Genomic DNA, 27472 nt, shown 5'->3' with positions numbered 1-27472 from the left:
TGTGGGTGATCAGGCCAGCAGGGAGGGCAGTTAGGGGTGACCGGGCCAGCAGAGGAGGGCAGTTGGGGGAGACCAGGCCTGCAGGGGAGGGCAGTTAGGGGCAATCAGACTGGCAGGGAAGGGCAGTTAGGGGTGACCAGGCCAGTAGGGGAGGGCAGTTAGGAGCAATCGGGCTGGCTGGGGAGCAGTTAGGCATCGATCAGGCTGGCAGGGGAGTGGTTAGGGGGTGATCAGGCTGGCAGGCAGAAGCAGTTAGGGGCAATCAGGAAGGCAGGCAGGCAAGCAGTTGGGAGCCAGCAGTCCTGGATTGTAAGAGGGATGTCCAACTGCCTGTTTAGGCCCGATCCCACCGGGATCGGGTCTATACGGGCAGTCGGACATCCCTTGAGGGGTTCCAGATTGGAGAGGGTGCAGGCTGGGCTGAGGGACACCCCCCCCCCCCCGCACGAATTTTTTCCTCTGTGAGTAGAAACACAGTTTTTGCATTTGCAGATAAAACAGAAGAATTTATGTAGTTGAAAAGTATTTGTGCCTAAATTTGATTTTACCAGGACATCTTGCCCAAAGAAAACTTCTCCATAAGAACCGCTAATGCATAGGTTCCACAGAACCCAGGAAAAGCACAGCCCTGCAACTGCGTTGAGATTTTGGATACTGCTGATGCAGAAGTATCCCAGGCCACTCTCACTAGGAAACACTCAGAATGATGCACTGAACAGAAATTTCTTCCAGACTCATCTTCCCTTCAGTAAATGCTAGATCTGGAAAAAATGGCGGCCGAATAGGCAGACCTTTCTTGCACCTCCTCCCAGGGCCAGACTTGAAATAAAATTAAAGTGGGGAACATACACCTGGAATTACCAACTGAGGTCCAGCTGAGGAGGAGACATATCAAGGAAGGACAAAACACCCAGAGACTGGTAAGAAGGTTGAGGTGATGAGAGGAGCTGGCACAGCTTCCAGAAGTGGCAGGTTGGGAAGCCAAGAGTGAGGAGGGAGCTGCTGGCTACGGAGGGTCTGTTCCCTCAGAAGATAGAGGCCTGGAACCAAGGCTGGGCTTCACAACCCAGAGCACCAGAGCCGAGAACAGCAGCCAACATAACATCCAGCTGGCAGGGCTGCGTGTCGCTATGGAGCCTGGAGCCGGTAGATCAGAGCCGGTGGGAAAAAAAGCTGCAGTTTTTTTGTTTGTTTTTGTTTTTAAACCCAGAGCACAGGAGTTTTTATTTGTAGCTACTCACCCTAAGCTTCCATGCAGGGAGGGAGGTGAGGACTTGAGGTGCCTGAGGAGAAGCTGGGGTGGGAAGCATTGTGGGGACAGGTGGAAAAGCAGCAGGCAGGTGTCCAGCCTTTGGTTGTACACCCCCAAACTGAAACAAACACGTTTCCTGAGAGGAGTTAGCCACTCTCAGTAGCCACAGGGCAGGAAAAGGAAAAAACCCCACGCTGGGTAATACAGCCTGTCCCAGCCTCAGGAGCCCTGCCTACCACACCTTGCATTTTGACGTTTTCAGAGAAAACAAAAGCAGAGGCCAAGCCTACAGGTTTGAACAGTTTCGGGGAGCTTCAGTGACTGGACTGGAAGAGGGGCCATCAGCCCCACTATCCCAGGAACCTGAATGGGGCAGTCCCGCACGGGAGAGCTGATAACTCCAGGTTTCCAGCCGATCCCACTGGACTGAGTATAAGGATCACTGCCCAGCCAAGGGCAAAGTAGTATTTTGGGCCACTTGCAGAATAAATCTGGGACAGGGAAACACACCCACAACATTCCCTGAAAATTGAATAGCACTTGCCCCACCTAAAGCCCTTTCAGAAACAGACATTTGAAATTAAGATTGACAGCTGGCTAGCAGGCAAAGGTGGACAGAGGTGGAGCCTGGGGAACTAGGAGAAGTTTGCTGACCCAGCCCTGAGCCCCATGCTGCTAACAAACCTATTTTAGAGGGCAGATTGGCCCCGCCTGCTTGCTGCCAAGTTCTTTGGAGACAGACACAAACTGTGGAGCTTCAAGCAATTTGATGAAAGCCAAAGGAAGACAGCTAATGACAGTGGTAAGCACCTAAGTACCTCACAGGAAGCTCAGAATTGGCAGACAGAACAGTCAGCCACAGCCATCAGAAGAGTAGGATCCAAAGGGAGCTCCCATGGGGCACTAAACTCTGATGAAAAAAATGCCACTTCACTTCATTCCCCGCCCCCTTTTCTTCTTCTCTTTTCCTTTTTATTATTCTCTTTCCTTTTTAAATTTATCTTCTTCACCTATCTGCTTTATTGATTTGTTATTATTCTAGTCTCTGTTGTTTTGTTCAGATATCTAATTTTCCTCTTCCCTTTTCCTACTCAACATTTTTTTTCTTTTTTTCACTACTCAATTTTTTTCTTTTCTTTCTCTCTTTTCTTTTTCTCCTGCTCTCTCATCTTTTTTTCCTTTTCTTATTTTAGGTCTATCTGCTTTTTCCTATATTTTCCTTTTCAAACTTTTTTCTTTTCTTTTCCTCTCTTTTCTTCCTCCTTTGTATTAAACCATCTTCCTTCCCATATTACCCTAATTTTTTTATTTCCTTTATTTCATCTCTGCAACTACATATTTCTTCCCCTGCCTTTTTTGTTTTGTTTTTTATTTGTGCTATTTTTGGGGTTTGTTTTATTTTCTCCTCATATATTTTTTTCATTCTTTCTTTCTTTTCTATCATTCTTGCTCTCATATCTCTTTCCTAATTCTCTCTTTTCTGGTGGTTGCTTTTATTGGTGCTATAGGGGTCTGGTGTATGTTTTTATTTTATTTTATTTTTGTTTCATGTTTGTTGTGTTGTATTTTGTTCTGCTAGGTTAGCACCTCCACAACAGCAAGCACAATGTGGTCAGGGATGAATCACATACTCAGTGAGCCTGAGAGGAGACTCCATCCACCAACAGGATAATATATTCAAACCCCAGGTACAACAGGAGAACCCACATAACTCAAGCAAGGGGCCATTCTAGAGCACCCAGCTCAGGAGATATGAGACTGTACAACTGGGTCCCATAGAACACCTACTACATAAGACCACCCCACAAAGTCTGGGAGGCATAGCAGTTTTATCTTAATACAAAGAAATTAAAACAAAGGAAGAGCAAAAATGTGGCAACAAAGAACCCCAAAATGAAAGAAAAGGAGGAAACGCCTTTGTCAGATAAAGAATTCACAGTAATGGTAATAAGGGTGCTCAAAAAACTCAAAGAAAGTACAAGCAACTTAATGAGACTTATAAAGGACTTAATGAGAGCTACACCAACATGAAAAGAGAGGTGGAAACAATAAATACGAAATAGATAAGAATGAGGAATGACATAGTGGAAATAAAGAATACCCTGGAAGGTTTCAACAGTAAACTAGAAGAAGGTGACAAGGCAGAAAAAAACACCCAATCAGAGCACCAAATGGAAAAAAATTAAAAAGCAGGAGGAGAGTCTAAGGGATGTTTAGGAAAACATGAAACATAAAATTTGCATCATAGGAGTGCCAGAAGAAAAGAATCTGAAAAAGGAATAAAGAACCTGCTTGAAAAAATAATGGCACAAAATTTCCCTAACCTGGTGAAGGAAAAAGTCACTCAAGTTCAGAAAAAACAGAGTCCCAATCACTATGAACCCGAAAATATCCACATCTAGGCACATAATAAATAAGATGGCAAACATTAAAGACAAAGAAAGGATCTTAAAGGCTGTAAGAGAAGGATAGAAAGTTACCTACAAGAGTGCTCCCATTAGACTGTCAGCTGATTTCTCAATAGAAACACTTCAGGCCAAGGGACTGAACCCAAGACTACTCTATCCAGTAAGCTATCATTCAAAATCAAAGGTGAAATAAAGGGCTTTGAGAGAATTTATAAAAAAGGCTAAGAGAATTTATTATCACCAAACCAGCACTGCAGAAATGCTGAACTGAGTATTGTAAGAAGAAGTAGAGAGGAAGAGGAGAACACAGGCATAAAGAATAGAATGGCAACAGATAAGTACCTATCAATAACGACCTTAAATGCTGCAATCAACAGACATAGGATAGCTGAATGGATAAGAAAACATGATATATATATATATATATATATATATATATATATATATATATATATATGCATGCTATCTATAAGGGACCCACCTCAGAACAAAAGATTTACACAGGCTGAAAGTGAAGAGAGGAAAATAAAATTTCCATGCAAATGGAAATGAAAAAATAGCTGGGGTGGTAATACTCAGATCTAATAATACAGACTTCAAAGTGAATTCCATTACAAGAGATAATGAAAGCCACTTCATAATACTAAATGAATCAATACAACAAGAGGATATAACTCTGATAAACATATATGCACTTAATATAGGAGCATCTAAATATATAAAACAGCTTCTGGAGGATTATAAGGGAAAGATGGACAGCAATACAATCACAGCAGAGGACTTTAACACCCTACTGACATAACTGGATAGATCTTCTAGAAAAAAAAAATCAATAAGGAAACAGCTATCCTAAATGACACAGTAGATTACATGGAATTAAATGACATTTTTCAGAACATTTCACCCCAAAGCTACAGAATATACATTCTTCTCAAGTGCACATAGAACATTTTCAAAGAGAGACTACATGTTAGGACACAAACTAAGTCTCTACAAGTTCAAGAAGATTGAAATCTTATCAAGCATCTTCTTGGGTCACAATGGCATGAAATTCATAATCAACTACAATAAACACACTCAACAACATTCAAACACATGGAGGTTCAATAGCATGTTATTAAACAAACAATGAATGGATCACCAAAGAGATCAAGAAGAAATTAAAAACTTCCTGGGAACAAATGAAAATGAACACACAACAACCTAATATCTGTGGGACACAGTGAAAGCAGTCCTGAGAGGGAAGTTCATAGCATTACAGGCCTACCTCAAAACAAGAAAAACTCTTAATAAACCATCTAACCCTACAACTAGAAGAATTACAAAGAGAACAGCAATAAAAGCCAAGAATAAGTAGAAGGAAGGAAATAATAAAGATCAGAGTGGAAATAAATAACACCAAGACTAAAAAACATACAAAAGATCAATAAAACCAAAAGCTGGTTCTTTTGAAAAGATAAACAAGATGAACCTTTAGACAGACTCTTCAAGAAACAAAGAGAGAGGACCCAAATAAAGAAAATCAGAAATGAAAGAGGTAAAGTAAGAACTGACACCACAGAAATACAAAGAATCGCAAAAAAAAAAAAAAAAAAAAATACTATGAAAAAGTATATTCCAACAAGCTTGACAAACTGGATGAAATGGACATATTTCTAGAAAAATACAATCTTCCAAAACTCAATCACGAGTTATCAGAAAACCTCCATAGGCCAATAACTACTGATGAAATTGCAACAGTACTAATAATAATAATAAAAAACTTCCAGTAAACAAAAGCCCTGGTCTGGATGGCTTCACAGGGAGTTTTACCAAATATTCAAAGAACTAACACCTATCCTCCTCAAACTATTCCAAAAAATCAAAGAGGAAGGAGCACTTCCAAGATCTTTCCACGAGGCCAGCATTATCCTAATTCCAAAACATGAGAAAGACACTACAAAGAAAGAGAATTATAGGCCAATATCCCTGATGAACATAGATGCTAAAATCCTCAACAAAATATTAACAAATCGGATCCAGCAACATATTAAAAAGATAATATACCATGACCAAGTGAGATTTATTCCAGAAATGCAAGGCTGCTACAATATTTGCAAGTCAATAAATGTGATACATCACATAAACAAATTGAAAGACAAAAATCACATGATCATATTAATTTATGCAGAAAAAGCACTCAACAAAATCCAACACTCTATTTGGTAAAAACTCTCAGCAATGTGGGAAAGAGGAATCATACCTCAACATAATAAAGGCCATATATTACAAACATACAGCCAGCATCATATTCAATGGGCAAAACCTAAAACCATCTTCCCTAATAGGAACAAGACAGGGATGTCCGCTTTCACCACTCTTACTCAAATCCTAGAATACTGGAAATCCTAGCCATAGCGATCAGACAAGAAGAAAAAATAAAAGGTAATGAAATGGTCATTATTCACAGACTAGAGGCCCGGTGCACAAAATTCGTGCATGGGGGGTGGGGGATGTCCCTCAGCCCAACCTGCTCCCTCTCCAATCTGGGACCCCTTGAGGGATGTCCGACTGCCCGTTTAGGCCTGATCCTACCAGGATCGGGCCTAAACGGGCAGTGGGACATCCCTCTCACAATCCAGGACTGCTGGCTCCCAACTGCTCGCCTGCTTGCCTTCCTGATTGTCCCTAACCACTTCTGCCTGCCAGCCTGATCACCCCCTAACCACTCCCCTACCAGCCTGATTGATGCCTAACTGCTCCCCTGCCAGCCTGTTTGCCCCTAACTGCCCTCCCCTGCAGGCCTGGTTCCCCCCAACTGCTCTTCCCTGCAGGCCTGGGTCCCCCCCAACTGCCCTTTCCTGCAGGCCCGGTCACCCCTAACTGCCCTCCTCTGCAGGCTTGATCGCCCCCAACTGCCCTCCCTTGCAGGCCTGGTCCCTCCCAACTGCCCTCCCCTGCTGGCCATCTTGTGGTGGCATCTTGTGTCCACATGGGGGCAGTCATCTTTGACCACATGGGGACAGCCATCTTGTGTGTTGGAGTGATGGTCAATTTGCATATTATTCTTTTATTAGATAGGATGACCTGATATTGTAGATAGAAAATCTTAAAGACTCCACCAAAACACTATTAGATTTAATAAATGAATTGGGCAAGGCACAAGGATACAAAATTAACACCCAGAAACTGATGGCATTTTTATATACCAGTAATGAACTCTCAGAGAGAGAAACTAAAAAAATAATCCCATGTACCACTGCAACAAAAAAATTAAGATACTTAGGAATAAACTTATCCAAGGAGGTAAAAAACCTGTACTGAAAAAACTACAGGACATTGAAAGAATTGCAGAGAAAGTATAAACAAATGGAAGAATATACTGTGATCATGGATGGATAGAATCAACATCATTTAAATGTCCATACTACCCAAAGCAATCTATAGATTAAATGCAATCCCTATTAAAATACCAACAGCATATTTCACAGACCTAGAACAAACACTCCAAAAATTTATATGGAACCAAAAAAGACCCCAAATAGCAGCAACAATCTTGAGAAAGAATAATCAAGTTGGAGGAATCACAATACCAGATATCAAGTTATACTACCAAGCCACTGTACTCAAAACAACCTGGTTCTGACACAAGAAGAGGCATATAGATCAATGGAACAGAACAAAGAACCCAGAAATCGACCCAAGTCATTATGCTCAATTAATATTTGATAAAGGAGGCAAGATCATACAATGAAGTCAAGACCATTTCTTCCATAAATGGTGTTGGGAAAATTGGACAGATACATGCAAAAAAATGAAACCAGACCACAATGTACACCATACAGAAGAATAAACTCACAATAGATACAAGACTTAAATGTAACCATAAAAATCCTAGAAGAAAACATAGGCAGCAAAATTTCAGACATTTCTCATAGTAGCAATATAATTACTGATACATCTCTTAGGGCAAAGGAAATTAAGGAGAGAATTAATAAATGGGACTACTAAAATAAAAAACTTCTGCTCAGCAAATGAAATCATCAACAAATGAAAAGAGAGCCCAATGCACAAGAGAACATATTTGCCAATGATACATCCAATAAGGGATTACTTCCAAAATATATAAGGAATTGATCCAACTTAACAAAAGGAAGACAAACAATCCAACTAAAAAATGGGCAGAGGACCTAAATAGACACTTCTCCAAAGTGGACATACAGAAGGTCAAGAAACATGAAAAAATGCTCAGTCACTAATCATCCGAGAGATGCATGTTAAAATGACAATTGAGGTATCACCTCATACCTATCAAAATGGCTTTCATCAACAGATCAACAAACAAGTGTTGGTGATGACTGTGGAGAAAAGGGAACCTTGGTACACTGTTGATAGGAATGTAGACTGTGGAAAACAGTATGGATTTTCCTAAAAAAATTAAAAATGGAACTGCCATTTGACCCAGTGATCCCACTTCTAGGAATATATTCTAAAAACCCCAAAACAGCAATCAGAAAGAATGTATGCACCCCTATGTTCAAAGCAGAATTATTTACAACTAGGGGCCCAGGGCACAAATTTGTGCATCTTGAAAGGAACTGTGGACCACGAGGCTGTGGTGGGCACAGGGGCGGACCTCAGCCCATCCTCCACACCCCCACCACAGCCTCTCCCATCGTGGCGCCCGGTCCCTTGTCTGCCGGCAGCCCCCCGCCACCACTCCCATGCGCTGATGGCATGGAGCGATTGGCGCCAGCAGTGGGTGTGAGTATGGCCTGCGCCATCAGTGGGTGTGAGTGGTGGCTGCTGCCCCGATTGCCCCTCAGGAGTAGGGGGAGGTGGAGAAGCCCTCAGGGGTGATCAGGGCCAGCAGCCACCACTCACACCCACTGATGGCACTGTGCGATTGGGACCAGTGCTAGGCGTTGGCAGCTGGTATGAGCGGGGCCAGCCAGCAGTGGGTACGAGAGGCGGCTGCCAGCACCGATTGCCCCTTAGGAGTAGGGGGATGTGGAGGAGCCCTGAGGGGTGATCGGGGCCGGCAGCTGCCACTCACACCCACTGACAGTGCCAAGCAATTGGGGCTGGCGCTGGGCACCGGCAGCGGGTACGAGCAGTGGCTCCAGTGCTGGCAGTGGGTGGAAGTGGGGCCAGCTCCAGCAGCAGGTGCAAGCACCTCGTGGGACCATGGTGCACGGAAGCAAAGAATTTTCAGTAACCACCAGAGGCTCGCCCCAATGACAGCGACCAGTGCCTCGCCTTGGTCTGGAACCCCTGCTCACTTGCTCCGCCATCCCGCCATGGCTGTTGCCCACCATGTTCTGTGCTCTGCCACCTGCTGCCGATGCCCACCATGTTCCAAGAATGTCACCTGGTGGTCAGTGCATGTCATAGCGACCAGTTGTTCAGTTGTTCTGCTGTTTGGTCTATTTGCATATTAGGGTTTTATATATATAGACTAGAAGCCCGATGCACTAAGATTTGTGCTAGAATGGGCTTTCCTTTCCCTGGCTGCCAGCACCGCCTTTCCACTTCGGCCCAGCCCCTTTCCGCTCAGGCCCCGAAGCAGCCTCTTTCCACTCCGGGAGCCGCCTCTTTCTGCTCCGGCCCCACCTTCCCATACTGCCCAGAGGCCCTGAGAGACTGGGGGTGGGGCAGAATGCCTGCATCATCGCCATGGCGACGACACAGGTGTCCCGCCCCCATCACTCGGTGCCTGTGTATGCAAATTAACTGCCATCTTTGTTGGGTTAATTTACATATCACTCCTGATTGGCTGGTGGTGTAGCGGAGGTACGGTCAATTTACATGTTTGTCTATTATTAGGTAAGATAACTAAGACTTGGAAATAGCCCAAGTGCCCATTAGCAGATGAATGCATAAAAAGCTGTGGTACATTTACACAATGGAATACTATGTGGCTATAAAAAAGAAGGAACTCTTACTATTTGCAACAGCATGGATGGACCTGGAGAGTATTATAAGCGAAATAAGCCAGAGAAAGATAAGTATCACATGATTTCACTCATATGTGGAATCTAATGAATAATAAAATGATTAACAAAATACTAGTACATCCACAGACTTACAACCATGGATCAGACTGGTGAATTTCAGAGAGAAGGCTAGGGGGAGGAGTAGTGATTAACCGGGGAACTTATATGTATATATGCATAGCCCATGGACTCAGACAATAGTGTGGTGAAGGCCTCAGAGAGGCGGCTGCAGGGTGGAGGGGGATTAATGGGAAAAAACACGAAGGGGACACCTGTAATACTTTCAACAATAAAGATAAATTTTTTAAAAAGTAGCATATGGTCAACTCTGGAAAACAGTGCATGGACTCTTGGAAAGTAATGTGGTTTGTAGTAATTAAAGTCCCTTTTAATTTTTTATTAGTTATACTACTTAAAACCTATGTCTATTTTCAGATTCTTGAATTGCTAATTTTTTCACTTTGCCTTTATAATTCTAATAGTTTAATAAAAAACTAACTCATCTTAATGTAAAATAAAAAATTCAGTACAATTTTACTTCCTTCAACTCACCATTATATAATCCTACATAATAAAACCCTAATATGCAAATTGACCCAACAGTGGAACGACTGGCCGCTATGATGCATACTGACCACCAGGGGGCAGACACTCAATGCAGGAGCTACCCCCTGGTGGTCAGTGCACAGCTCAGCCAGAAGCCGGGCTCATGGCTGGCAAAATACAGTGGCAGTGGAGGGAGCCTCTCCCGCCTCCACGGCAGGTGGACATCCCCCGCAGGGGTCCCGGACTGCTAGAGGGCGCAGGCCGGGCTGAGGTACCCCCCCCACATCCGCAGTGCACAAATGTCATACACCAGGCCTCTAGTCTAGCATAATATAAAGTTATAAAACTAGATATTGTTTTTGTTATATATTACTCTTTCCAGAGAATTTTTACTTTAGCACTTATTTTTGTTCCAACAATTAAATATTTTGACTAACAAAAAAAATAGTAATTGCTTCCCTTTCCCAGCACACTCCATACCCCAGTTTCTCTCTGACAAGGTAAGCCTACAAGATTTATGTGACATCAGCAAGGCTGCTAGTGCTGAGCAAGGGGTTGCTAAAGAAGGTGTAGAAGGAGTTTGTTTGAATAAAAGACACCCATCTGCCCAAATATTGCTGAGAGGCTGGTTTCCGGAAATCCATGAAGAGTTGGGACCTTGCTTATACCCCACTAATTAGTATATCTAAGAATCTGGTTCCCAAGATGATACAACTAACCAACCAACCAAACTAACAAAAATCCACTTTTAGGAAGGGTATTTATAGTCAGCTGTGACATATGCCTTTTTACACTAAGTTCTCTGGGCATAAAATGAGTCTCATCTTTTGTAGCTCCGTGTCACAAACCATGAGGCTGACTTGTATATAGTGGACCGAAAGTAGCCAATGTGATCATTTATGACCCCCTAAAAAGTACTGTGGCTTCCTCCACCCCTGCTTACTCTCTCAGAGCCCTGGCTCTAGAGAAACCAGGACCAGGCTGTGAGGACCCTCGAGCACTCAAGCGGCCCTGTGGACAGGTCCTATGGTGGGAAACTGAGGCCTCTGGCAACAGCCATTGTACAAGTAAGTGAGCCGCCTTGGAAGCAGACTGGCTGGCCCAAGTCTAAATAGCTTGACTGCAACCTCCTGAGATACAAGCCAAGTCACCCAGCTAATGTGCTCCTGGATTACTAACCACAGAAACTGTGTGAGATAACACCTGCTTATTGTTCTTTGCAGTACCGGAGATTTGCGGTAATTGCTTCACAGCATTAGGTAACTGATACACAAGCCCTCTGGGTGATTCTGATGTATGCTATACTTTCAGTACCACTGAGCTAACATTCATTCCTTCTCTGGCTAATTATTTTTTGTACCTACTGTGTGCTGGGCTAAAGCAGGAACCAAAATATGGGCAAATTTCCCAGACCCCCATACCTCCTGCTCTTTTTCTTCACTGCAATTACAAGTTTGTACATTTATCTGTGTGCATGTACCTATGTGATGTCTGCCACCTGCTACACTGTACCAGTAAGTTCCAGGGGTAGGACCTCTGTGTGGCTTCCTTGATCTCACAGCCTTGTGGTCAGCCTGCACTTGGCACACAGGAGGTGCTCAATTAACATCCACTTGTGGATGACTTTTCCCTTCCACCTGCCCTGCCTTCCTCCTACACCAGGGGTAGGGAACATCCAGCCCGTACAAGAAATCATTTGGTCTGGCCCTGCCAAGGCAGTAGGGGTGAGTTAATTAAATGTTTGACCAAATGTAGCATGCTAGTTTTTAAGTTGATAATTCTGTATGGCCCATGAATGACGTTATAAATATCCAAATGGCCCTCAGCAAAGAAAAGGTTCCCCACCCCTGATGTACAAATGAGTTCAGCCCAGAAACAGGCCTCTAACTAGTACCAATAACATTACATTTAAGGGGCCAGGTGTGTTTCTCTGGGAATCTAATAGCCATTGATTAAATTCCCATAAGATAAATGCCTTTTGTGTTCAAAACAGCCAACTTTTATTACTATTATTAATAATATTTTGAATGTTTTTTACTTGATTTTTGTGAGAGAGGAATGGGGGGGGGGGAGAAAGAGAGAGAGAGAGAGAGAGAGAGAGAGAGAGAGAGAGAGAGAGAGAGAAACATTGGTCAGCTGCCTCCTGAATGCCCCCTACTGGGGATCTAGCCCACAACACGGGCATGTGCCCTGACTGGGAATCAAACCAGTGATCCTTTGGTGCACAGTATGATGCTCAACCAACTGAGCCATACCAGCCAGGGCAAAACAGTCAACTTTTACAGTTCCTCTCTTTCACACATGCTGATTCATAAACACATTTAGGGAAAATGTGTGCAGTGGATTTAGAGATGGAAGACATTAAATGTGAGACAGCTTTTCCCCAGCTGGATGAGCAGCTCATCAATAAAGAAAAGGATTCATCCTGCTTCACTTGCAGGTGGAACCCCTATGCTCATCAGGAAAGCAGCCAGTCCAGGGGCTGTGTGCTGCTCTTCTCTGAAGGAGCGTGTCCTGCTGACCGTGCACCTGGGCAGAACCTGGAAATGCATGCACATGGAGACATTCTCACCTCATGGACGGGCTCCACCATGGGTTCTTTTGTTCAGTAACTGACATTACAGGTTGGAATGTTTGGAAATGATGAGGTGACGAGACAATAAGTCAACAGCTTTTCAACACGACCTTGGAACATGAAGGCACGTTTGAAGGACACTTTTTGATAAGCGAAGAAAATACTCATTGATCTTTAAAAATTCTCTGGCAGATAGATTCAGATGCAGGTGACATCGTTTTACTGGTATATTAAAAAGTTAGATAAATTATAGAACAGTCTCTGCTCTGAGCATATTTCTAGCAAGATCCAGGAAGAGTACAAAGGTTGTAACATCAGCAGGAGACGCAGAGGGTGACAGCTCTGCTGGGCATGGCTTGCCCAGGTGGTATCTCCTGCCCACCTTTAGCGAGGTGCTCACACTTAGATATGGCAAGGGACAAAAGTGGCAGACGGAGTCAATGACGTCAAGCCACACCTTCTACTAGTATACACTTATATCCCCACAAATCCAGCCTGCCCAGAGGGAACAATGATGCCTTATCGACTTGCTCTTTTTCATTCTGGCCAAACTTAACAGTGTGCCCTGCAGAACTGCCTGTGACCATGGAAAGTTCTCTGTCTGAACTGCCCAAGCCAGTGGCCACCAGGAGCACGTGGCTACCGAAACCTGAAATGGGGCTGGTAACACTGAGGAAGTGAAGTTTTCCTCTTATCAACCCCAATTGATTTAAATGTATATAGCCATTTGTGGCGAACAGCTGCAATACACGACAGATCACAGCTAGAAAATAGCATCTGCAAATCGGCCCACTAACTCATCTTTTCAAAGGTTTTATTATTATTTGCATTTCACACATGTGCATATGGAGAGGCACAGGATTAAGCAACTTGCCCATAATTAGAAAGTTAGTAAATGTCAGAGAAGAAGTCACAGTTGTCCAACCCAATGATACTTTCTCTTCAAACTGCAATCCCCTTTTTCATGTAAAAGAAGCCGAAAGGCAAGTATCAGCCTGGGAAACTCCAAATTCTCAGTCAACAGCTATGACAGGAGGCTGGCCATATATACAAGGCATGATTTCTTTCAACAAAAACACCGGGGGAAAATGTTTTCTCCAGCTGTGACTAGCTAACTTGAATATCTCAAACTATATCACAATAAGTGTATCTGACAGCCCACCAATGTGCCCTAAAACTTTTACTCTAATCAAATATTAGCCAAATGAATTCATGAGAAAGCAACAGAAAGAAAAAGATATTAAACTCCTGTCACACCCTATTATGCTGTCTATGCATTATTCCATCACCCTTTGCAGACAAATTAATTATACCCTTTTTCCTAAATCAACAGATCTAATGGAACTGCACAAAAGATAAAGAGATTAGGATTTTAAGACTGATTTGGAAATAAGGAGTGTCAAAGGCTTGGCTTTAAAAATTGAAGAGTAATATGCGGTCACAGTATAAATTTTGTCTTGAATTCTACATAAAATATTCACATTATTACAATACTAAAAACCCATTCCAACACTTGTAAGTTTCAGTTCAGATATTGTGCATACACAGGGACCCACTGCACAGCGCACGCCAAGGTGCACAGTTCTAAAGACACTGAAATCAGGGGGAGAACGTTACAGTTCCCTGTGCACGAAACTAATATCTTTGGTTCTATTACTGCCTTCACAGTGCCAAGGAGATCTAAGAAATTCTTTAATGTTACTCAGCTCAGTGAAATCAAAGAAATAATAGGGCAATATACTGAAACGTAGGTAAACAAATGGGGAAAGACCACAACTTTGAGGATCAAAGCCTGGCTAAAAATATGTGATAATCTTGTTACACCAAATCTAGTATTGGGTTAGAGCTAGTGGACTCTGGTGGTAAGAGCTGTCTAAGGTCCTAAAATTAGTCTCACCAGAGCCTGGGCCACCTGGCACTGTCCTGTGGTCACACATTCATTCCTAGCCAGTCCTCCTGCCAGCACTGTGCGTGGCAGTGGGTGGTGGATCAGGGATGGCCAAGGTGGGCTCTGTGTGTCCTCCCTTGAAGCTGACAGGACCTCAACTGCTCTGACCCCCAGAACATAGCACAGTGATGCTATGCACATCTCCAGGCCTCAGCCATAAGACACTGACAGTTCTATTGCCTATGTTTTGGACCACTTGCCTAGAGCCCATTTAGGAAGTGCAGCTACTCTGAGACCACCATGTAAGAGGCCATGTGTGGCCTCAGGCCAACAGTCCCAGCTGAGCCTGAACTCCTTCCATGGGGTGAGACATGGAGCAAAGCCATCCCATGAAGCAGCTGAACACAACCCAGCAACCCCAGACAAGCCCATACTGACCCATAAAATCGTGCAAGACAATAAAGTAGTTCTTGGAATTTTGGGTAGTGGGCTATGTGGCAATAAAAACTGGAGAAGAATGTTTCTCTTTTCTTCAGCTGGTCTATTTCCCCTCTAAAACCACCTTTACTTGCTCTTATTGTATAACATGAGTGTGTATTTATTGCCTCTCAGGCCTAACCTGCCTGCACACCACTCTTTCCAGTTTTACCAATGCACCTACCAATGAAGCCAGAAGATGGTGGGTTGGGCTGAATCTTCTCCTTGGTGTTCTCCTGAATGATGTCCCAAAGCTGCCATACAAATTTAGGGTGAAGAATGTAGAAGGGCTGATCTGGGTTCCTCTGACGATGCTGAACATATGGTGTGAACAGGTTGTAATCTGGCTTCTTGTACCACTAAGAGAAAAAATCAACACAATCCAGTCCTGAGGGCCACACTGTGCAAAGGATACAGGGCAACACTGGAGGGAGGGATGGAGGGACTCAGCGGGAGGAGGGAATATGGACAGAGATCAGGGGTCCCGCTAGATGGATGCTGCATGCAGCGCTCAGCAGACTTCTGCAAAGGGCTTGTGGGTTTATGGTCTCTGTGGCAATCACTCAGCTCTGCCTTTGTGCTGGGAAAGCAGCCACACAAGATGCCAAATGAATGGCTTGGCTTTGTTCCCAACAAAACTTTATTTAAAACCAGGGCCATATTTGTCCCGTGGCTGAGGTTTGCTGACCTCTGGGCTAAAAACTAATGTTTTCCGAATAGAATCTAGCAGGGGTCCTCAAACTTTTTAAACAGGGGGCCAGTTGACTGTCCTTCAGACCGCTGGAGGGCCGGACTATAGTTTAAAAAAAACCACTATGAACAAATTCCTATGTGCACTGCTCGCCCAGGACGAGTCGGCTGCTAAGCAGGACAGGCAGCGGCACGCTGCGAGCCAGATAAATGTCCTCGGCGGGCCGCATGTGGCCCGCGGGCCGTAGTTTGAGGACCCCTGATCTAAAGTGACAGAAAGCAAATCAGTTAATGCCTAGGGCTAGGGCTAGGATGACCCATGGGTGTGGCACAAGGGACTCTGGAGTGATGAAAATATCCGATTTCTTAATTGTGGTGGTAGGTACATGACTATTGCTAATACTCATCAAAATGTATGCTTACATTGATTGTATATAAAATATTTTATGAAAAAATAAACTATAGGTTGATTTAAAAAAAATGTTTGCAGAAGTGTGTCAGTTGCCACCATGAATGGGATTTGGAGAAGGTGTGTGAGGGGGAGGCTGGCCTCAGGCTAAGCTCCCTTCAGACAGACACCTGGTCTAGAGTAAGATCCCGAGGATCAGTCCATGGTTGAATGTGTTCTGTTGCTTTGAAGATGCTGAGGATGGCTGGGCCAGATCATCTTAAGTGAGGCAGTGGGAAGAAAGCCAGGGAATGTGGGACTTGCTTCTTCCCCTCCTTAGATGCTGACACAGCGAATGGAAGGACAGGCCCTTGGACAGCAGCCTGTCACTCAGACTTCAGCATCATGGCGCTCACACCCATGGGGTTGCATAGCCCTGTGCCTTGCGCTTGGATGCTTCCAACAGAGCAACAAGCAAGGTTCCACAACTAGAAGCTCTTGGTCTGTCCACAAACAGCAGGAGAGCTATCCGAACTCCAAGCCAGAGAACCTCAGGCTGGGAAGGAAGCTGATGCTTGATTCTCAATGGAGGGCACAAATGAGAGCCCAAAAGGCTTTCTCAGAAAACACCCATCAATGCTGTGCATTACATTTCTGGAAATGGGGCTCTGACAGACATATTTGAAAAATCCTCTCCAGGTGGTTCTGATTTCAATCCTGGTTAAAGTGGTTAGTAATCAGGCTAGGTAAAGGTCCAGCCTCATGAGGACCAGTGACAGAACACTCCTTTCAGAGGGACCCATCAACCCTGGGCAGCTCTCTTAGAAAGATACTTCAGGGTGGGGGTGGGGACAGAAGAGCCAAGATCAGTCCCCCCACAAGACTGCATTCTCGAGTCACAGCAAAAACAAATCGAAAGACACCCATTGGCACAGCGGACAGCATCTGTCATGGTGAAATTAACATCCATTCCAGCGACACTAGCTCTTCATCCCAGGCTTTACCAGAAGTAACTGGCTGCTTGTTTAGTCAGTCAGCGACTTGCCAGAAAGTCGTGCATATAACTTGCCTACATTTTGATGGCTAGCAATGATCTTGTTTATGCATCACAAGATTAAACAGGTTGAGATGCTGAATCCAGAGTGACCCACTCAAGGAAAGCCAGTAACAGGTTCATTTAAATAACAAACTGGTGATACACAAGTTTAGATGTTTCTTTCCAATTTATTTCAAAAGGTCTGTAACTTCTTGTAAGGTAATGTAACCCTATCATAATGGGAACATTCTGATTTAATCAGCCCAACCTCCAGTATAACTAGGAATTTCTGAACATTTGGACATTGGATACTGAAAAAAAAAAATCCTCCATAGCAAAAGCCCTTTTTAGATGGACAATGCTCACCAAGCATGTTATGGGAAGTGGGTATCAAGATGGCATGGGCACACATGTATTTAAGCAGCACCCATGATCTGTTTCATTATGTCTATCAAAGATCAATCCTTGACTTGCTCCCATGAGTAATCAGTCAAAGGCACCTTCTGACCTCGAGAGTCAGGGTAGGGGCGACAAACGAAGACTTACCAGGTCAAGATTTGCAGAATAAGGAGCAGGGTCCCAGGCCACCAAAATGACATCTTTATATAATGAACTGTCAATGAAGTGATGGTTGGGGTTGGTCAGAATCTGCAAATACATAGAAAAATAATTTCAAAGCAAGTGTTTGGTTCTTCAAAATCATATTTTAAAAAGAGATGAAGAAAAATGTTTCCTTGCTCTGATCCATTTTTCAAAAGTCCCTCAGGCTTTGTTTTCCTCTGGGGGAGGCAGAGAGGCTGGCATCGCATGCTAAAGCACCTAAAAAAATGTTTGGGGAAATGAGGTTTTGTTTTTTGTTTGTTTTAAAATCCCCCAGTTCTTATATTTTCATCCAGCACTGTACTCATATCTAGTGGAATCAAATCGGCTCCTGAAAGACATAACCTAGGCCCCACAACCTTCTTCAATTGTCTTCACAGGTAACTTGGGAGGGAGCTGCAGATGTGGATGAACTGAATTCTGCAGGTGCCTCAGCGTGCCAGCCTAGGACAACGGGGACACAGCGAGCCAGTCAACCTGAGTCAGCCTGGGTGATCGTTTCCTCTGGGGCCCTGTCTAGTCTGGATGAGTTCTTCAATCTCACCTGTCAATCATTTTTTTTTTTAAATTACAGTTTTGAGAAAAAAATAATGTGCTGATTTCATATTTAAGGTGCAATTTTTCAGTTTCTAAGATGTACTTTTTTTTCTTCACATTTTAATGTTTCTGTAGTTAAAAGGTATCCTACAGTGACATGTATTTTAATTGGTGAGGGTTAGCTCTTCCCCTCTGAAAAGCTGTTATTACATGAATGGTGAATCTTATAATCAATGGCATCTATAAATGAAGGAAATGTGGCAATTGTTTCTTACCTTGCTGTGGCTGCCTGGCTCAGGGTACTAGGCAGAAATCTCATCTTTTGTTCTGCAAGCAACTCATCAGAAATCATTCATCACCTCATATCTTTCTATATAGTTTGAAACTCTAGAAATTGTTGTGGTTTGTTCTGAGAATAATTTTGCTACAAATTTGGAAAACATTCTTACTAAGAATACAAAGAGGGAGAAACCAAGATGGCGGCATAGGTAAACACCTAAACTGCTGCCTCACACAAATATCAAAACTACAACTAAAAGACAAAACGGACACCATCCAGAACCACAGGAAAGCTGGCTGAGTGGAAATTCTACAACTAGAAGGAAAGAGGAAAGCACATTGAGACTCAGAGGAGCGGCCAAAGGCTGAAGTACGGAGACTTGCACACAGAGAGGACAGGTGGCTGTGTGCACAGGGGCTAAGTGCACGGCTGGCTTTCTAAAGTGGGAGGGAGAAGGAAGCTCCCGACTGCACTGAACTCCAGTCCCGGGCAAGATGCTGAGAAACCAGACTCATTCGGGGGGAATCTGGACTGTCAGGAAAAGAGAAAGCACACTGAGACTCAGGGGAGGTGCGGAAGGCAGAGGTCTGGAGGTGCACGCGCGCAGAGAGGACTGACCGCTGAATGCACGGGAGGCTGAGTGCATGACTGGCTTTCTAAAGCGGGAGGGAGACAGAAGCTCCCGAATGCGCTGAACTCCAGTTCCGGGCAAGTTTCTGGGAACCCCGACTCATTCAGGAAGAAACTGGACTGTCTGGCAGCGGGTGAAACTCGAGGGCGGCTTTCTCTCAGAGGTGCTTGCAGCGATTACCGAGGGACACTGAGACCCAGGGGCCTCATAGGGCAGGTTTGAAGGGAAACCAAGGCTGTCTGCTCCGCCCTGAAACTCCGCCCCATCCAAGCTGAGCACAGAGGCTTTTGCAATTTTGCAAGTCTAGTCTCACAAGAGTGTCTCCAGCACATAAGTTTTCCCAGCGTAGACACAGCTGATCCTCACAGCCAAATGGCCTGGAGGTCAATTCCTCCCAGTGATACCAACAACAATCAAGACTTAATTACAATGAGGCTGAGCACACAGTCCACAAAGGGGTGCACCAAGAGTGTCCACCTCAGGTAACTGGGGAGGCTGAGCCACTGGGCCCTAGAGGACACCTACCACACAAAGCTACTCTACCAACCTAGGGAAGCAGCGAAAATGTGGAGACAAAGAAAGAGATCACAAATGAAAGAAATGGAGGAAAACAAATGACTGGATATAGAGTTCAAAACCACGGTTATAAGGTTTTTCAAGAATTTTCTAGAAAAGGCTGATAAATTTAGCGAGACCCTCTAGGATATGAAAAGGACCAACTAGAAATTAAACATACACTGACTGAAATAAAAAAAATATTACACAGAGACCTAACAGCAGACTAGAGGACCGCAAGAATCAAGTCAAAGTTGAAATACAAAGAAGCAAAAAACACTCAGCCAGAAAAGCAAAAAGAAAAAAGAATCCAAAAATTTGAAGATAGTGTAAGGAGCCTCTGGAACAACCTCAACTGTACCAACATCTGAATTATGGGGGCTCCAGAAGAAGAGAGAGAGCAAGATACTGAAAACCTATTTGAAGAAATAATGACCGAAAACTTCCCCCACCTGGTGAAAGAAATAGGCTTACAAGTCCAGGAAGTGCACAGAACCCCAAACCAAAGGAATCCAAAGAGGACCACACCAAGACACATCATAATTAAAATGCCAAGAGCAAAAGACAAAGAGAGAATATTAAAAGCAGCAAGAGAAAAACAGTTAGTTACCTACAAGGGAGCACCCATATGATTGTCAGCTGATTTCTTAACAGAAACTATGCAGGCCAGAAGGGAGTGACAAGAAATATTCAAAGTGATGAATAGCAAGAACCTACAACCAAGGTTACTCTACCCAGCAAAGCTATCATTCAGAATTGAAGGGCAGATAAAGAGCTTCACAGATAAGAAAAAGCTAAAGGATTTCATCAACACCAAACCAGTATTATATGAAATGCTGAAAGGTATTCTTTAAGAAGAGGAAGAAGAAGAAAAAGGTAAAAATAAAAATTATGAACAACAAATACATGTGTATCAACAAGTGAATCTAAAATTCAAGTGAATAAAAAAATCTGATGAAGAGAATAAACTGGTGAATATAATAGAATCAGGGGCATAGAAAGGGAGTGGACTGACAATTCTCGGGGGAAAAGGAGTGTGGGAGGTGCGGGAAGAGACTGGACAAAAAGCGTACACCTATGGATGAGGACAGTGTGGGGGAGGTAAGGGCAAAGGGTGGGGTGGGAACCGGGTGGAGGGGAGCTATGAGGGGAAAAAAGAGGAACAATTGTAATAATCTGAACAATAAAGATTTATTAAATTAAAAAAAGAATACAAATGAAAGAGATATTTTCATTTCAACAATCCATTTTCATTTTTAAAAATTTCAAATAACAAAGTTTCAAGCTACGCTACTAACCTTGAATTTTGTACCTTTGCTTTTCTCTCCTCCATCCCCTGCCTTCTCTTGGCCACTACTTCTTGTAAGTTTGACATCCTTTGAAATCCATAAGATGCAACATGATAAGTCTATGGATGTGTGTGTGTGTGTGTGTGTGTGTGTGTGTATACTTTTTTTCTTTTGAGCTTATTTACTCATTTTTTTCCTATTTATGTCACACACAAATTCCCATTTCTCTACATTTTTTCCTCATTACTTCTTTATAATTATAAGACCCATAGAAATAAGGAAAATCATGATTTTCTGGGTAATTTCACTCATCCGGTTAAACTATATACCTATAGAGCACACATCCATGCAAGCATTCCATCCATCTTACCTGGGAATTAATGATGCGCACAGTGGTTTTATTCCCAACATCTCTCTCATAGCCACGGGTGGGAGCAGCGTTAAATCTCAAGACTGCATCATGAGAATCTAGGGGCACATAAATGACACTCTCACTTTTTTTCTATCTGTAGAATAAACATAATCTAGTAAAATATCTTAAAAGTGAATCTTTTAAACCGGAAGCTAATCAGACACCAACAATGAAGAGACCCATGGACACATTTTCAGCGTACTGTTTCTTTATAATGAGATGCTGCCCAGGGGCAGATCAGTATGGAGGCACAATCCGTGCAATTACAGCAGGTCCTGTGTCATCTAAGTTATTCAGAGATGCTTACGTGTCCACATCTTTACAAGGGGACATGCTTTTTGCAGCCATTCTCCTAACGACTCCAAAACTTTTTGAAGATGGAATCTACGGGAACAGGATGCTACAAACAGGCTGCTCACCGTGGCTTCTCACTGATGCAGAGTGGAGGCTGCTCCTGGTGCCTCCAACGTCACTGCCTGCACCAAGATCAAGTGTGTCTCTCACGGTCAGAGCCACAGCCTTCACTGTAGCTTGACCACTTTTGGGTGCTGGTTTGTGCTTAAAAAAGAAAACCAGCTATAGTTTCTGTGCATCTTTACCTACTGCTAACAATGCCAAGAAGAGCCACATGAGAGCAATCTTAGTACATTCTTCCTTTTCCAGCAATGGCCTACTTTACTGCCTCGCCCTGGAGGAAGGGAGGCACCAGCTACCAATGCTACTTATAGTCCATCAGGCACACCATGGTCCATGGAGCTTCACCCACAACAGAGAGCCGTGTCTCCCTTCATTTGACTCAAAAGTCAGACTCCCCCAAGTTCTCTTAGGTCCCAAAAGTCAGCTCCCATAATCATAGAGACTGACAAGGGAGACAAGAGCTAGAGGTCAAGGAAAGTAGGCTCACCTGACTAAGGGTTGGAAATGGGAGATATGTTTGTTCCCTTTCCACAGAGCAGTCCATATACACGTCTTGAAATTTCCTGTGCCAAGTAATTAATTTTTCAGAAACCAGCCTGAAATCAGACTTAATCAGCAATAAGGGAATCTCCACAGGCTATCTGTAGCTTCAAAAATTCTATGCACATTTCAGGTTCAACTTGGAGCAATGACACTGCCTATTTGTGAGGGAGTGAGGTGACATTATGCATTTCTGATCTGCCAAAGAGTCTTGTGGATACATGCCACCTTTATAGTGACCATACTCCACTCAAGTCCCTAAAGCAGCTCCCATTCTCCACTTGAGTCTATCCCCTCCTGCGGAGTCTCCTTGGGATAGATCCTCCTACCCCCTAAGTAGTAGAAACTTGGCATGTGTGCCACCATTAAAACCATGTTACAAAGGTGCCTCTCTTGACAAGCATTGGATTCAGAAGATTTCAGATTCCAGTTGTGAGCACCAAATCAACACTCTTTTGGAATACAAACAATGCATAAAGGGTACCTGGTTAAGTCATCAAAAAGTCCTGCAATGTTCTTTTAGGGGAAATTTTTCAAGTCAGCAAGCTATGACCTGCTACCAGTTTTAGTAAACAAAGCTGTGCTGTGACACAGACATACTCACTTGAGTATCTATTGTCTGTAACAGCAGAGCAGAGCTGGGAGACCCTGTGGCTCACCAAGCCCGGACATTTACTAGTAACCTGGCTCCTAAGAATAAGAAGTTTGCCACTCTCTAGAGCAGTGGTTCTCAACCTTTCTAATGCCGCGACCCTTTAATACCATTCCTCATGTTGTGGTGACCCCCAACCATAAATTATTTTCGTTGCTACTTCATAACTGTAATTTTGCTACTGTTAATGAATCGTAATGTAAATATCTGTGTTTTCCGATGGTCTTAGGCTCTACAGCAGCGGTTCTCAGCCTGTGGGTCACGACCCACAGGTTGAGAACCACTAGCAGGGTCGCCTAAGACCATTTTGCTACTGTTAATGAATCGTAATGTAAATATCTGTGTTTTCCGATGGTCTTAGGCTCTACAGCAGCGGTTCTCAGCCTGTGGGTCACGACCCACAGGTTGAGAACCACTAGCAGGGTCGCCTAAGACCACCGGAAAACACAGATATTTACATTACGATTCATTAACAGTAGCAAAATTACAGTTATGAAGTAGCAACGAAAATAATGTTATGGTTGAGGGTCACCACTACATGAGGAACTGTATTAAAGGGTCGCGGCATTAGAAAGGTTGAGAACCACTGCTCTAGAGGCTTATCTTTGGTCTCAGGACCCCTTTACATTCTTGAAAATGTATGACAACCCAAAGGTTTGAACTACATCAATATTAGAAAGTAAAAAAGAAAAACTTTAAATGTTTATTAATTTAATTTAAAATAACATTTTTATGAAAAATACATTTTCAAAATAAAAAAATAGTGAGAAGACTGGTACTGTTCTAAATGTTTGCAAATCTCATTAATGAGTGACTTTTCAGAAGACAGCTGGCTTCTCCTCGCTGCTGGTGCACACAGTCTGCTGCAATGCATTGCTTTAGTGAAAGTACATAAGGACTCAGGTGTATCACTGGAAATGGACGAAACATCTGAAGTGTTTGCAGATTACTGGGAATAGTCTTCTCTGATACTTCATCAAAACTTGGTAAGTGCTGGTTTATAAAAGGTGGCCGCAATGAGGAATGTGACACAGTATCAATGAACTTTTCATGCTGTTACATTAAAACCCATCAGCTTATCTTGCTCTTAAAATGGATGATTCACCTGTGCATAATTCTGTAACACTGTGAAATGATCACCTGGGACTATCAGTTCAGTAAGTTACCCAGGTCTTCAAAATATTGTTAAAAAGTAAATCAAGCTCATGCTTGAAAGCCTGAATTTTCACTGGCAACAATCACTGTCAGTTATTTTCCTAAAGTGACAGGCTCACTTAATCAGTTTTTGAGTTTCTGCTAATGTCTAAGACTGAATAAAGTCAGTTAGCCATTTGTTCAAGGTAAAATGTGTTTTCAGTGATAAAACGGCTCATTCTGCTCACAAGCCACACAGACGCTCTTCCCCATGTGCCAGCACACACGGTGCTTTTCACGTTATTTCCCCCTGGGCCCCAAAATCATAGGTACTCAGAGACTGAGATTTAATAAAGTCAACAATTTTTACTGTTTCATCAAGGACATCTGTAAGTGAACCTGGCCCTTTTTGCTTTTACTGCTGAGTTTGGCAGCGAAAATGCCGTGCCCAGCAGAATTGGGCCTGATGCCTTGATTTGTATTAAGAAGCATTTTATTCACCAATGCTTTTGCAACATCAATGTGAATGTCAACATTATTATGAGTATTATTATACAAATAGTTTTCATTTCGTGGATCCCTGAGAGAGTCTTAGACTCCCCAAGTGTAAGCAGACCCCACTGTGTAAACTTGGCCTGGCAGGGTGGAGCATGAGTGCAGGCTGCAAGCAGGGAGGCAAGCTCTGGGCACTGAGAGGTGGTCAGGACCCCAGGGCGAGGCAGCGCCAGCACTCCTACTGCACAGGTCTCCCACTGGACCACACTACCCCCAGGCAGCTGTCTGAGGCTGAGGTCAACAAGCCAAGGCACCTAAGCAGTGGCTGCATTTCAAGTTAATCAGGCAATTCCAAATTCATTGCATCACTCTTGAAAACGTCACAGCTTTTAAATGCCAGAGTTCCACTGAGGTGTGTTTTAAGACTTCAAATGACTTCATAGGCACAGGGCACAGCAATGCAATGTAGCTGACCTCCTTTAGCAGTGGTGTGAGTCAAGAGCTAAAAGGCCCGTTTTGTGGAGGAGGACTGGAGGGAGAGCTGGCGCTGCTGGGATGACCCTCCTTAAAGCTGTCAGTGAGCAGAATGGGGAGGATGAGCTGAGAGTACACCCATCAGGCAGCCAGCCGTGTTTTGTAAACGTCTGGCTGTGTGTGCATCACCTTGATAAATGTGCTTTAAAAACTATGCTGTCTGTTCACATTTAGAAGAGAGGAAAGAGATCACACAGCAAGCACAAGGGGAGTAAAGCATCATTCTGGAGAAGGCTTTTCCGGGGTAGAGCCATTTCACGTTGACCTTGAGAACAGGCTAAGTGCACTCACTGAAGGAACATTAAAGCCTTTTGAGGAGCAGCCAGCCAGGAGGTGCAGGAACCCTCCGTTACTGTCCTGCCCTGGGCACTGGGTCCTCATTCTCCTCCTCCTTTTTCCCACACACCCAGTACACGAAATCTGCATCATTAAGCAAGCAAAAGCCTGCAGTCCTTAGGGACTTCATCTCTCTCGGACTCCACCTCACCTCTCCCGAGACTCCTGCAATGGCACTTATGTTATCAGGCCTCAGAGAGATGGGGATCAATAAATACTCAATGCTTGCTAAATAACTCTATTATCTTTCTTGCTTTTTTAAGGTAACAAAACAGGGGCTCCACTCCCTATACAGGCCCTCCCCCATTTCCCACAGGCTTCCCAGATCCTGATTGCCCAGATCGAGGCCACCAATGTTAGTTCAGAGCAGACATTTCTCCTCTGTAGTGAGTTTCCACAGGACTGCTGGCAGATGATCTCGCTACCAAATTATTATTTATATGTATGGGTGAAAAAAGATCTCAATGATTCTCTAGGAAAGAATGTTCCACATTTCCAAAACAGTTCAGTTTGCTTTTCAATAACATATTCAACAAGGAGATTTTGACAACTGCTACAATGTTCTTAAAAACAATTACAGGGCATGACTCAGTGTAACAGAACGTAGAAAAAGGACTGCACTGTCAATAGGACCAGCAGAGGGAGCTAGAGGAAGCCAGCAGGCGAGGAAACCAGAGGCTCACTGAGTCTTCCTCTGGGGCTGGGCGTGTGACTGCTAAGCCTTCAGACACAGTTCTGCCTGAAGGGGCCTCCTGGCAGTGCTGCCATGGAGCTAGCCCCAGGTACTTTTATAGGTCTGCTCTCAGTTTTTCATAAAATTATGTTGGCAAGTCTTTTGATCTTCACTTAGCCAATCCGTGAGAGATTTTTAGAGGTCAAGATGAATTTAGCTAAATAGTACAGCATGCCCCAATATTCCAAATTGCCTGGAGGAATCTGCTAGTGACTTCGTTTTTATTAAGAGAGCCATTAACAACTCTGTGTTGATAAGCATATGCACATTCCCACATTCCTGGTGAGCAGAAAGGAGAAGGCACCACCAGTACTGATGGTAAGAGATACCAGCTTATAAAAATGAAGGACATTTTGTTTTTACAACTTGTATTATACTATGATAACATATTCTTAAGATAGTAGGTACAAAACTGGATTCTAAAGAACCTAGACAAAACAATAAAGAATTGTAAAAACTTGTGTTTTTCAGTTAAGATTCTGAGTATGTATTAGACAACTCTAATCATGAAGTTTCATGTGAATGCAGACAATATAAATTACATTTGGATACTAGAAATGAACCAAGATATGACATTTCATGTTCCCCCAAAACATGTAATGCCCAGTGTTTTTCACACTCTATTCCAAATTCTGCATAGAGTTTATGAGACCCTGGTCAGAGGCATTTATGCCACAATAAGGAGCAGGGGAATTCTCCCTGACATGCGAGAACACTCCAAATGTGCAGCGGCGGTGCAGAGGTGTTTAAAACACAGCAAAACCAAACCAGAAGCTAGTTATGGCCTGCTTTACAGCATAATACTTAAATTCCTTCGTACATTATTAATAATGGCCCTGGAAATGAGAAGGAACTGTGGTGTTACTGCACTCCAGGGACCTCTAACCACTGCTTTTCCTAATCAATTGCAGGCTGCACGTTTATGTGACACATGGTCAGTGTTAGTATGGGCCTGCAATAATGTCAGCACAGGGACTCTGGGACCCCAGACCTCAAGTCTAGACTTGTGTCTTGCTTATTTTAACTTTTAAAAAATTTCACATTCAGATGAGGTCTGGGTTGTGGAGCTTGATTACGATGGCACCACCCCAT

At 43.5% G+C, this 27472-nt stretch overlaps 1 protein-coding gene across 1 annotated transcript in view; it reads right to left on the bottom strand.

Moving 5' to 3' along the window:
* The window catches only part of ST6GAL2 (ST6 beta-galactoside alpha-2,6-sialyltransferase 2), a gene marked incomplete at its 3' end in the record, with an annotated part of 89297 nt that overhangs the window by 8491 nt on the left and 53334 nt on the right, over positions 1-27472 (bottom strand). Inside the window, exons 3-5 of the mRNA XM_080655975.1 lie at positions 21498-21595; positions 17782-17883; positions 15306-15480 (exon numbers count right to left, since the gene is read on the bottom strand). Coding sequence (XP_080512101.1) covers positions 15306-15480; positions 17782-17883; positions 21498-21595 — 375 coding nt within the window. The remainder of the gene's footprint in view (positions 1-15305; positions 15481-17781; positions 17884-21497; positions 21596-27472) is intronic.

This window comes from Plecotus auritus (assembly GCF_963455305.1).
Source record: "Plecotus auritus genome assembly, chromosome: 2".
Classification (NCBI taxonomy): Eukaryota; Metazoa; Chordata; class Mammalia; order Chiroptera; family Vespertilionidae; genus Plecotus; species Plecotus auritus.
The sequence above is the reverse complement of the archived record's forward strand: the minus strand, read 5'-3'. Positions and strand labels throughout refer to the sequence as shown.